The 13,151-nt window shown below is 47.4% G+C and overlaps 1 protein-coding gene across 1 annotated transcript in view; it reads right to left on the bottom strand.

Moving 5' to 3' along the window:
* The window catches only part of TTC7A (tetratricopeptide repeat domain 7A), a 229,535-nt gene extending 225,257 nt beyond the window's left edge, over positions 1-4,278 (bottom strand). The window contains exon 1 of the mRNA XM_006125491.5: positions 3,915-4,278. Within this exon, the coding sequence (XP_006125553.3) occupies positions 3,915-4,146 (232 nt within the window). The 5' untranslated portion in view covers positions 4,147-4,278. The remainder of the gene's footprint in view (positions 1-3,914) is intronic.
* Positions 4,279-13,151: the final 8,873 nt, after the last annotated feature.

The raw sequence follows: 13,151 nt of genomic DNA on the forward strand, positions 1-13,151 counted from the left end.
AGAAAAAAAAAAAAACTTTTTTCCCCATTCTTATCTGAAGGTATCTTTACAAGTGTGGACATTTACTCTTCACTTATATTGACATCATTAATTCAGCAGTTCAAAATTTCTACCATGAACCCATTTTCATTACATAGGCCAACATTCAGCTTAGCACCTAAATGCTTATAGTTGCAAATGTATAAGCAAGTATTATATGTGTAAGTGCTTTGCTAAATCAAGACCCTTCCTGTAGAAAATTGGTTGAGTTTCAGCTAGGACAAAAAATTTAAAAAATAAAGTAAAAAACAAAAACAAACAAAACACAACAAAACAAACCCCATAGTTAAACTTAGCACAAGTTTGGAGCTTGATTCTGCAAAATAATTAGTGTAAGCATAACTGTTATTACCATGGGTAAGATCCCATCCTGTCAACTGTTACACTCATGAATAACGTATAAATAGTCTTATATTCTGCAAACACATGCTGAAGGTACTAAGTGTCACAGTGTTTGCAGAATAAAGAAATATCTGAGTGTTAATGTTAGTAAGAACTTATGTTAATATTTAAACGGTCAAGCCTTTAGATTGGTCATATATAAATCAAAGGCCAAAGCCTGCATTTCATGTACACTTAAAATTCCAACACCAGAGAATTTTCAATATATAGAGAATGCAGGAACAAATCTGTTCCCCTATTTTTAATTTACACAACAATTTTCAAACACTAATAGTATTACAGACATAACATTTTTGCTACACATACAAAAATAGTTTGAAAAACTCAAGAATTATGGCTGAGATTACTCGGGGGGGTTAAGTTGGAATTTTTTTACAGAATGTATTCAATTGCATTCTTAATTTGTAAATACTGATGTCACAAATGCATCTGCAAATGGACAATTAGATACATGCCTGCCCATTTGTGCACACCCAATTATCTAATTTGTGTGAGCATTCACAGTAAATACTTTTATACATTAGAGTCAAAATTACATGCACGTTTTTAATAATCAAGTCCTAAACAGAGTGATATAGTCACACATTGTATTTTTCCATGCTGTCTAATAAAATTTCACATCACCATATGTTGTCATTTAACTTTCAGTGAAGTCACTACATCACTTAATACATCACAGAAATATATAGCGACGTAAAAATCCCATTTAATTGGTTAACCAATTAAACATAATGTTTAACCGGTTAACTGATTAAGGGGAGATAGAGGGGGAACAGTCTGGAGAGGCCCTCCCATTTGCCAGGGCCAGTTTAGTACACATACTCACACACCCCCACCGTGGACAGGGGCTGCTCCAGTCTGGCTGGAGAACTCCTGCCTGTGGCATGTCTCTAGGTTAACTAGCAAGCCTCATCCATTAAGGGCCAGGGGAAAGGGACCAGGGGTACACTTGAGTCAGTGGCCATCAATATAGAGAGCCCAGGTCGCAGCTGGCCACTCTCTTCCTGGTGCAGCCACCCACCTGTGGTCACTCTGCAGTATGGGCATTGCAGAGAGTAACCGTCCCTCCTATCAGAACCCTCCTTTTCCATGTTATGGAAAACAATCAAATTCCAGGCACATCCCATTTTTCTGGCACAACAAAACTGTTACCTTGCTTTAAGTTATAACAAGACGAAGCTGCATACCACATTTGTGGACCTAGTTCTTACCGTTTAGGATGAGTTCTTGAACAAAGAACATAAGAACGGCCATACTAAATCAGACCAAAGGTCCATCTAGCCCAGTAGCCTGTCTGCTGACAGTGACCAACACCAGGTGCCCCAGAGAGGGTGAACTGAAGACAATGATCAAGCGATTTGTCTCATGCCATCCCTCTCCAGCCTCAAAGAGACTCACAGATGGACAGACAGAAGCCCAAACTCTCTAAAATTATATATATAAATAATATGCTATATTGTATTATGCTTAAGCAAAATTTTTACTTTGAGATAATCCAAGCATGACACCCAGATGTACAGAATCTCTGTATCTCAACCTATGCACTATGTATATTTTTTAATATTAGCTTCAATATTTTTTAAATCTGAGTCCAGAAAACTAGCAGGCTGAGGATAAAGGAAGGGGTTTCAGATATATAGATTTTGCCTTAACTCCACATGAATAGTCCCACTGACTTCTAATACACAACCAAAGAGAGGTACACTGGTACAAGGCCTGTAGGAGAGGTACACAGGTACAAGGCCTGAGGAGACACAGGGGCCTACCTTATTTCTAACCTTTAGTGAAAAATCCTCCTCTTGTATTGGGCCCTTATTTTAACTAAAAGCATTGCAAAGTACTTGATCTGAATGTAGAACAATATTATGTCTAAAGTGTGTCCAAGATAAACATAGCTACACAATCATTCCAAATGTTAAAGAGCAATCTGCAGATGACATTCTTTAAAGTTCTGGGTGAGCAAATCTGAACAGGATGTATGTTCAAACAAATCAACTATCCAGCTGTCACTTGTCTCCTCCCCAGAGATATGCAGCATGAGAAAGAAGGGGGCAAAACTGTAACCTACAAGGTATACACTTGCTGAACTAGAACCACAGCACCAATTTCCACCATGAGCTATACCAATGAAAGCCCACTGACTGTCAGTGTTACACAGGAATAAATGAAGGCTGAATTTGGCCATGGATTTTGTTTACTTTTTGTGTGTGTGTGATTTCCCTAAAGATTGCAGACTAGTCTCTCTTCCCTGAAGATGTATATATTTTGGGTCTCTTTGTTCCTCCTGTTGTCATATACCAGGACCAGCATTAGAAAGCCAGGTGAATCACTGTAATCACATGACTACAATCACAGTCACCCACTTTTCTGGGAGTATTTTTCACCTTTCCACTTTCTGAGACAGTCTACCCTGATCAAGAGATCCTCAGGACATCATCTAGCATTTCCTCCTACAGGAGGGCTACGTCTAGACTGGCATGATTTTCCGCAAATGCTTTTAACGGAAAAGTTTTCCGTTAAAAGCATTTGCGGAAAAGAGCGTCTGGATTGGCACGGACACTTTTTGCGGAAAAGCGTCAGTGGCAATCTAGACGCACTTTTGCACAAAAAAGCCCTGATTGTCATTTTCGCGATCGGGGCTTTTTTGCGCAAAACAAATCTGAGCTGTCTACACTGGCCCTTTTGCACAAAAGCTTTTGTGCCAAAGGACTTTTGCTCGAACGGGAGCAGCATAGTATTTCCTCAAGAAGCACTGATTTCTTCCATGAGATCGTCAGTGTTCTTGCAGAAATTCAAGTGGCCAGTGTAGACAGCTGGCAAGTTTTTCCGCAAAAGCAGCTGCTTTTGCGGAAAAGCTTGCCTGTCTAGACACAGCGGAGGAGTGAACACTTTAAAAGCAACCTCTTTGGAGCAGGAACTTTGTCTCTTGTATGTGCAGCACCTAGCACAACAAGGGCCATAGGTTGTGTGGCCTGAGGGCACTACCAAAGTATACATGTTTTGGTTTTGGTTTTTAAAACTACATAGATCTCCGCTCCTTCGTTTGTAAGGAACACATCTCGACTGAGCTATTAGCCAAAGTTTCAAATGAGCTGCTCTCCAATGCCAGTGTAGCCACTTCCTGAACAAAACAGTTAAATAAGCTGGAGAACAAGGGGTTCGTGACAAAGCAAGGGGGTTACAAACACGACACCGAGTTTTGCTAACTGGAGACCCGTAGAGCTTCCCACGGTGTCCAGGCCGGAGACAAACTCCACTAAAACGCGTGCGAAAATCCCACTGCAGCCTGCCCGCCCCCGCAGGTGCGCCCCACCAGGGCCAGGCACGTTTCAGGGGCTGGGAAAGGACAGTCGGCGCTCGGGACTGGGGCGCACTTAGAAGCAAGGAAGCGGCGCAGTGCGCTCCCGGGGAGGAATTCCCTGTGCGCGGGCTGCTGGGAGCCAGGCGGGGGTCGCCCGCTCCGTGTCACTCACCGCTGTCCTGCGCGTCCCCCGCCCCTTTCCGCGGCGGGCTGGTGGCCGGCAGCAGCTGCCTCGCCAGCTCGGGCAGCCTGTCCCACTGACACTCCGCCCGGCACCGCTCGATCTCCCCCTCCAGCTTGAGGTAGGAGTGGGAGCCCCGCGCAGCCATCTTCGCGTGGGTGGCTCCGGTCCTGGGCTGGCGGCGCCTGGGGAACAGCCGGGCTCCCCTCCCTGCCTTGAGCATGTGCAGAGACTTCCGCGTGCATGTTGGGAAGTGAAGTTCGGCGGCCGCCCTGCGAGCTGCCGCTTAGCCACCCCTGCGGGGAAATCCCCGCCGCGCCGTGCAGCTAGCTCCCAGCAGCGCCCCTTTCCTTCCCTGCTCGGCCTTGCCTGGTTTCTGTGGGCTCCGCCAGGGCGAGGCGCTGCCGCTACTCAGCGCTTGGCACAGGACAAGCGCCAGGTGGGGGCTTCCCTTCCTTCGCCTGGACTCGAGAAAGGAGCAGGCGGTAAAGGAGTGAGCAGTGCTGAGAGAGCAACAGCTCTCTGAGGAGCTGTACCTTGAGGTCAAAAGGCCATACTGAATCAGACCAAAAATCCATCTAGCCCAGCGCCCTGTCTTTGGACAGTGGCCAGTGCCAGGTGCCCCAGAGGGAATGAACAGAACAGGGAATCATCAAGTGATCCCTCTCCTGTCATCCATTTCCAGCCTCTCACAAAGCTAGGGATACCATTCCCACCCATCCTGGCTAATAAGTGTTGATGGACCTATCTTCCCTGGATTTATCTATGTTTTTTTAATCCTGTTAAAAGCCTGGTCTTCTCTCCATTCTCTGGCAAGGAGGTCCACAAGTTGACTGTGTGCTGTGAGGAGCTACTTCCATTTGGTTGGTTGGTTGGTTGGTTGGTTTTGTTTTAAACCTGCTACCTATTAATTTCATTTGGTGACCCCCTAGTTCTTATGTTATGGGAACAAGTAAATGACTTTTCCTTATTCGCTTTCTCCACACCTGTCATGATTTTATAGATCTCTATCCTTGGGCATCTTCATAATGATGAGGCAACTGAGGCAGGCAGAAGTGAATGATAATACTATTTTGCATGTCTACTATGCTTTCCATCTGAGTATTTCACTATGTGTAGCAAACATTAATTTATTAAAGGCTGGCAACATGCCTTTGAGGTAAGTATGACATCAGACACAGAGACAAAAAGAGATTAGTTGACTTCTTGCTGATAGCACATCAAGGGCTCGTCTACATTGGCCCCTTTTCCGGAAGGGGCATGTTAATTTCAGAGATCGCAATAGGGAAATCCGCGGGGGATTTAAATATCCCCCGCGGCATTTAAATAAAAATGTCCGCCGCTTTTTTCCGGCTTTTAGAAAAGCCGGAAAAGAGCGTCTACACTGGCCCCGATCCTCCGGAAAAAGCGCCCTTTTCCGGAGGATCTTATTCAAAGTAGGAATAAGATCCTCCGGAAAAGGGCGCTTTTTCCGGAGGATCGGGGCCAGTGTAGACGCTCTTTTCCGGCTTTTCTAAAAGCCGGAAAAAAGCGGCGGACATTTTTATTTAAATGCCGCGGGGGATATTTAAATCCCCCGCGGATTTCCCTATTGCGATCTCTGAAATTAACATGCCCCTTCCGGAAAAGGGGCCAGTGTAGACGTAGCCCAAGTGTATGAATCCATCTCTCTCAATTTGCAGCGCTCTGCTTTACTTGATTCTACTCCTTTCTACCAGAACTCATCCATTAGACTTTGGGGTGACCTCTCCTTATTTCCTTTCACCTGGTAATTCTTACTGCTACTGAAATGTTTGCATTCCTCACAGTAATAATTTAAAATTTATCAGTTACAATCCAAAGTAAGGGCTATGTTTGCACATGTTCATAATAGTTCTGCTGCTCAGTACATACATCTTCTAGATATCTAATACATAGTCCAAATTTTATGTTGGGCAGATGTGTCCTCTACTTCTCTTGTGCTTTGTATAATCCCAACCACCAGGGGCAAAAGTAACATATATTTCCTACAGGTACTGTCCTACCGTTACCGTACCCTTGCAGCAGGCACTACCTGTAAGACATTTAGGTGTGGGATGGAGTGGGGAGGCTCAGGGAAAGAAGTTAAGGGAAGGGGTGAACTTGAGGCAGGGAGTGGAGTTGAGTGGGTACAGGAGTCAGGGCAGGAGGTTGGGAGGTGTAGGCAGCTCAGGGTGGGGCGTGGACTCAGGGCAGGAGTGTGGCGGATGCAGGAATCAGTAGCAGGAGGTTGGAGTGGGGGTGCTGAAGGCAGAGGATTAGGGTGGGTGGGAGCTCAGAGCAGGAGGTGGGGAATCTGGGGATCTGCTTGACCGCCAGATCCTGGGCGCTGGCTGGGGCGGCAGGAACTGCACTGCTTGGCCACCAGAGCTCTGGGGCTGAAGCCTGGAGGTGCTGTGGCTGTCCCACTCAGGAACTGTGGGTGCTGACTCAGGTCCACCAGCGCTGGGGCTTTGCTCCTCTGCCCCCAACTGTCTGACACTGGAGCCAGGAACCACAGGGGGGTGGTCCTGTAGAGGAGCGTTGCCAGCAGGGGAGGAGTAGGTCACCCATGCTCTGCACCAGCATGGGAACCTTACCCATATATAGTGACCAGCATCATCTACAGACCTGCCCACTCCAGCTGGCTACTCTCTAACCAGTGTGCTGCAATCAGGTGCATCAGCTTACTTTCATGTTTGCCATTTCATTGATTGTGCAGCTCAGCGTAACATAAATGAAACTATGAAAAATGTTTCAGTTCTTCATTCACCTAAGTCAGGACTACTCAACATGCAGCCCGTGGCCCATGTGTGGGATCCTTTGAACATGGCCTCCATCGGAACACACTCCACAACGGCGAGGCATCTCCTAGGTGGGGTGAGCACTGAAAGACACAAGCGGACAGGCTGGCTGAAACAGATGGGTACCGGGTGTTGTCATTTCTAGCCCACAGGGAGGAGGTGCCAGGAGTGCCAGGGCATTGTGGGAAGTGCTGGCTGCTTAGGCTTGTGGGCAGAGACCTGAGAGGTGCTGATTGGCTCACACTGGCCACATTTGGGTCCAGCACCGCAGCTTAAGGCTTAATCTTTGTATTCATGCCCATCAGGGTGAAATAAGCTATTTGCATGTATTTGCATGTATATATATTTGCATGTATATGTGTAGGATGAAAATTTCTGAGGCAGTTTATGATATTCTGTTAAGAATCCCTATTGTAAATTTGGAGTCTGGGACTGGCACACAAACACAGTGCATGATGGTTACCCGCCCCCCTCCCACACACACACCTAGCCCAGGATGGGAGACAGGAGAAGCCACATTCAATGATGCTAGGAACAAATGTGCCATTGTCAAGTACTCATAATGTCTCTGCTTTAATCCCCAGGTGGACCTCATCCGTGCAGACACACCTCTTGAAGCTGACAGACATATCACCACTTAACACATAGTTGATAATTGATGTCTGCTTTGTTTAAATATTTGTTTTACTGGAAACACAATGGCTGCATCTAGACTGGCATGATTTTGCGCAAATACTTTTAACGGAAAAGTTTTTTCATGCCAGTCTAGAAGCAGCCTATGTAACTTTATATTATTACTCTTATTTTGCTTCACAATTAGCACCTATCCAGGGGTCCAGGATCTTCTGCCCCTTTCTTCCCCCCCCCCCCCCGCCCCATCACTTTGATCTGCCCACTGAGCATCCTATATAATTACTTATAATCTATTGTTTGGCAGTGTTCACTGAGTTCTCACAAGCGATGTGACACTCTGACAGTGCTGTGTGTGTAACAAACTCCCTTGCTTGCTTCACATACAGTGTCCAGATTCTGTTCCTTCAATATGCAACCACACTTAAATTGTGGCCCTTGGCATGTGCTGTGAGTATCACTGTGGCTCCTGGGGCTTCCAAAATTGAGTAGCCCTGACCTAAGTGCTTAAATTCCATTCCTGCTAGGTAAGTAAACAGTGCCAGAACAAAGCTTTTGAGTGCTCTGCAGTACTTAAAAAGAAATATGTATGCACGTGCGCTCGCCCACACATGCAAAACCACACACGAACACACACACTAGGGCAGGGAGCTGGGAATGAGATGGAGGGAAGAATCATGGTTGGGGGGGTGAGGAGGGGCAAAGGGCAGAGGGGCAAAGGGTGCAGAAGCAAGGGCAGGAGGTGGGGGGCAGCTGGTGGCTGTTTCCCTGGTGGTCAGAGGGGGTTGGGGAAGAGAAAAGGCCCCTGGTGGGTGGAAGGGTGCTGGGCGCGGGGGAAGGCTCATGCCAGATGGGCCCCCATGCCCTGAACCCCTCCTCATTCCAACCCTCACTCTCACACTGCCCCTGCCCTGGCCTCCTACCCACCACCTACCCACCCATCCCCAAAGTGCTGCCCTGAGTCCCACACACCACCAGTCCCATGCCATGAAGGACCTGGAGAATGTCAGGTAAGTCTGTATGGGTATGTCTACACTTGCTCCCTATCTCGAGATAGAGATGCAAATGTAGTGTACTGAAATTGCTGATGAAGCACAGTATTTAAATATCCCGTGCTTAATTAGCATAATTGCGTCCATTTTGAAATCGCATTATTGCAAAATGAAACGCCCCGTGTAGTAACGATTTCAAAATGGCAGCTGGACGCAATTATGTTAATTAAGCACAGGATATTTAAATCAATATCAGTACACTACATTTGCATCCCTATCTCGAGATAGGGAGCAAGTGTAGATGTACCCTATGAGAGACAGAGAGAGTGTATGTATCTCTCTCTCTCGTTCCTATCACAATTCCATCACTTTCCATTCCAAGTAGAGAGCATACTTATCACAAATAAAAGCACTTAAAATGACCCCCTACCTCCCACCACAGTTTTCCTGGCAGAGAATTAGCAAAGCTACCACAAGTGCTAGGGGCTGCAAGAATGTGCCAGCCACCTCTGGGAGCAGCATGGTGCCAAGGCAAGCAGGGAGCCTGCCTTAGCCCCACTGCACTGCCAGTTTTTTAGCAGTTTAAAATCTCCTCTCTGATTCTGGGAAACTTATGGCAAAACTGTATTTTTTAAAAAATACTATCTATTGATTACTTCAGTATAATGAGTACTTTCTGTTCTCCCAGTAATGTGTGTGTTCTGGACTAAAACATCGTAAAATATTGAGATCTATTTCAATCCGGAAGTAGGTATTAAAGTGAAAACAGGAAGCACCCGTAACGTATCTAGTACAGGCAGTCCCCGGGTTACGTACAAGATAGGGACTGTAGGTTTGTTCTTAAGTTGAATTTGTATGTAAGTTGGAACTGGTACATATTGTAGGGGAAACTCTAGCCAAACGTTTCTCCAGAGCTCAGTTTTATTCTCCCACACCTCACTTCCCTCAGTCCTTTATTCTCAAGCTGAGGTGTCTGCTGAGAAAAAGCTGCTCCACGTCTCCCTGGTCTGCTGGGGGGAGGAGGGGACACTAGCTTCGCGTCTCCCTGGTCTGCTGGCGGGAAGCAGTTAGTGAGGGGTTGCCTCACCCTGTTTGTAAGTAGGGATCCGATGTAAGTCGGATCCATGTAACCCGGAGACTGCCTGTACTGAAAAATGGAAACATAAGAACCATTAAATAATTTAGCCACAAAAAGTAAAGTAACATACTGTTTTTTTAAGTTGTGGTTAAAATTTTTGAACCCAGAACAGTCTCAGTTTTGCTGGGCAAAGAAGAAAATTCTTTTGGTGTGGAATGTTTCCAGGCACACAAGATGAAATGTACTTTCTTTTAAGGCCTTCTCACATTCCTACCTATGTACTAACAAAGATATTTTCAGACACATAGAAAGTTGCATTGAGCATTTAATTGGTTTACAAAAAATTACGATAGCAAGTCCAACAGAGCTAAATGTTTGAATGAACATCTGTTTCAAATCTCTGATCCACTTAAGAGTTCATCCATCTCTATAGGGTTTTACTGATCACCCAGCTTTACACTGTCACTCCCAGTTCTGAAAATTAAGTAACATTTCTGTCAAGAGCAAGTTCATCAAAAGTCAGTGATAGTGCTATTGCAATGCTGGTAGACCAGGTGCCAGCTCATAGATGGTGAATGAATGGCAGCCCTACCCCTTCTGGCCAAGGCTTTACCCTTTCTGTGCCCACTGAGCCCAATCCAGCCCCCATTGTAACTCTTGGCCCCTGTTCCCCAACCACATAGCTGTTCAGCTTTAGGGCCCCCCACAGCAACTACCTCAACTGTCCTATGTACAGGCTTTGCACAGGATGGCAACAGGAATTCCCCCTCCCCGCACTCACCAGGATGGCAGGAGCCAGAACAACCCAACAACTTGCTCTGCGCCACTGCCCTCTCCCAGCCTGCTGTGCTCAGCTTCACCATGGCAGCAGGAAGCAGAGTGCCCAGGTCCCAGGATGCTCCACTTCCCACTGCCACAGAGAAGTGAGGTGCAGCGGGCTGGAAGAGCAGCATGGAGGAGTAGAGCAGAGCAGGCTGGCTGCTCCAGCTCCCACCACGGTGGTGAGAGTTGGGGGGGGAGAGAGAGCAACCCCTGATCCGAGTCCCCAGTAATCTCCTGGCTCAGCAGGGAGCAGAGTAGCAGTGGGAAGAACCACAGCATGGGCAGTGAAGGGGTGGGATCTGCAGAAGGGTTGAGCTGGGCACCATGCCTAGGGCACTGGGAGGAGGGGTTGCTCCAGGCCCCATGTTCCTCTTGGGATGGCCCTGCGCAGCTCCCACCCACCATTGTGTCTGCTGGCTGGTTCCCTCCTGGCTCCTGCCCAAGTCTAGCATGTTCCGCATCCCAGAGTGGCAGGTTGCCAGGCAGAGCAGTCTCTACCCCCCTCCCGAGTTGGGTGATTCCATAGCCCCAGCTTTCCTGGTCTTGGAGCACCGGGTGGCCACCAGCCTCAGTGCTGGGCCTAGAGCAGCCTGCTGTACACAGGAAGAAGCCTGACATAAGGCAGAGTGTAGGCAAGGCCACCATGTCTGTTTGGGTAGGCAATGCCTTCCTTTGCCTTCGTTCTCTGACACTCATATCCCAGCTCTCATGAAGGTCCCCATGTCTCCACTGAATGATTTATACATAGCTGGAATGAGTTTGACTCAGCTGTGTGTTAGTATTAGTAAAACAGGAATTAGAATTCTAAGAATGTGTTTTGACTTTATGTGATGCTTGTAAGTTGCTGCACTATAAGGTATAAAGTAATATTCACTATAAGGTATAAAGTAATATTTCAGCATTTGTTTGGTAACCCCTTAGATCACCAGCCAGAAAAGTGACATTAACTAGTATGAAGTGCTGATATCCCACAGAAGATGTTATATTCTGGCCAACAAGAAAGGCCCATCAACAACAGATGGAATAGCGTGGAACATTAAAGAGGACAAAAAACTATGTTTACTCTTTCCTGTCCCAAAATATGAAGGGGCAAATGGGGGGGGGGGGGAGATATCCCAGGCCTCACATCCTCCAAGGTACAGCCCTGATCTCTACATAGCATATAATAGGACTGGATGTAAGCATTTTGGTATGAGAACTAAAGTACATCTGCCAGTGGATAAGTGATTGATCCTTTGGGCTGTGGAGAAACCTAAATATTACCCCAGAGGGTAGCTGAGTTTGTTGGTTTTTTAAAGTTTTTCCAGTTACAGATTAATAGTATTGCAGCACCTTAGATACTACTAAAACAGGTAGATGGTAACATGAGCTTTTGATAGCACAACCCACTTCTTCAGATGAATGGCTAAATATTGCTGTGATCTTTGGTAAGGGACCATCTATCACTAAGGCATGCTTATTTGGGTGGCAAGACTAATCTGAGTACACCACAGACTGACTGCATGTTAGGACTATTATAGTGCCTGAGGAATTTACACTTGATAAGTGGTGAAACAAAATCTAAGTATCAACATTCCAAATTAAAGTGGAGATTGGACCCTTTTCCTAACAGTCTGCCCCAGAGAGAGCACTAATACTCTTGAGACAGGGCAGCCTTGAAAGCTATATGTTAGATCTGATTTTTCCTCATTACTATATCTGGCTCATTAATGAGCACTAGTCAATAAAGCTGGCCTAATAACAATGTGATGAATGTTTACAAAAGCAAAATGACTGTACAGATTTCTTGAGATAGGCAACATTCCTAGAAGAGACAGGGAGTGGACTGGTACAATGTAAACACAGGGGCATAGAAAGCTTATTAAGATACTGAAACAAAAAACAGGACTATGTAGCACTTTAAAGACTAACAAGATGGTTATTAAGTGATGAGCTTTCCTGGGCCAGACCCACTCCCACAAAAGCTCATCACCTACTAAACCATCTTGTTAGTCTTTAAAGTGCTACATAGTCCTGTTTTTTGTTTCAGCTACACCAGACTAACAGGGCTACATTTCTATCACTATTAAGATACTGGTATAAGAAAGCAAATAACATTGGGGTCAGAACAGAAGCAAACCAAAGTGCTTGCTAAACACACTCCTGAGCTGCAATGCGGAGGAGGAGGCGTTTCTAGAACCAATGACATAAACAAGCCCCCTCCCCCACGTGCAAACACACACAAAGTGTGAGGGAGAAAAATTCCGCACGAGAGTTGAAAATTGCCCCCAAACCTAGTGCTCCCCCCCCTCCACCCGCCGCTGCGAAAGGCTGCGCTGCCCCGCCCCGCAGAGCGCTGCTCGCCAGGCGGCGCCGCGCTACAGAACCGGGACAGCGGCCTCGACCAAGGGACTTGTTCAACCAGGGCCACGCGCAGGGAAGCCCCCGCCCGACTCGTGGGCGCTGGCGCAGCAGCTTAGCGAGCCGGACGCTGCTCCTGTCCCGGGCCCCTTTCAAGTGGCCGGGCGGGTCGCGCTCCAGGCAGCGCTAGGACTGACTGTCTCCGCCCCGCCCCTTCCGTCCGAGGCCCCGCCCCTTCCGGGACGCAGAGCCACGCCCCCACACCTCAGCTGTGGACCTTGCTGCCTGGGAGGCATTTTGTGGGGGGAGGGGCCAAGGAGAGGCCTGGAACAGGCTCAGGGCAGGTCTATTTGGAAACCATGGGAGAGGAGGCTCTTACAGGACTCCCCTCCTGGGTGAGCTCCAAGCCCCGCCCACTTGACCACCGACGCATTGCCGGGGGCGGTGCAGCGAGAGGCAGAGGCCGATGGGGGGAGGAGTCACGGAGGAGGCGGGGCACATGGAAGGAGCGTTTCGTGCTGATCACCTGACACACTCCCGCCCCCACCCCCACCTGTCCCTTCAT

This window comes from Pelodiscus sinensis, chromosome 3 (genome assembly GCF_052426305.1).
Source record: "Pelodiscus sinensis isolate ZL-2025 chromosome 3, ASM5242630v1, whole genome shotgun sequence".
Lineage (NCBI taxonomy): Eukaryota > Metazoa > Chordata > Testudines > Trionychidae > Pelodiscus > Pelodiscus sinensis.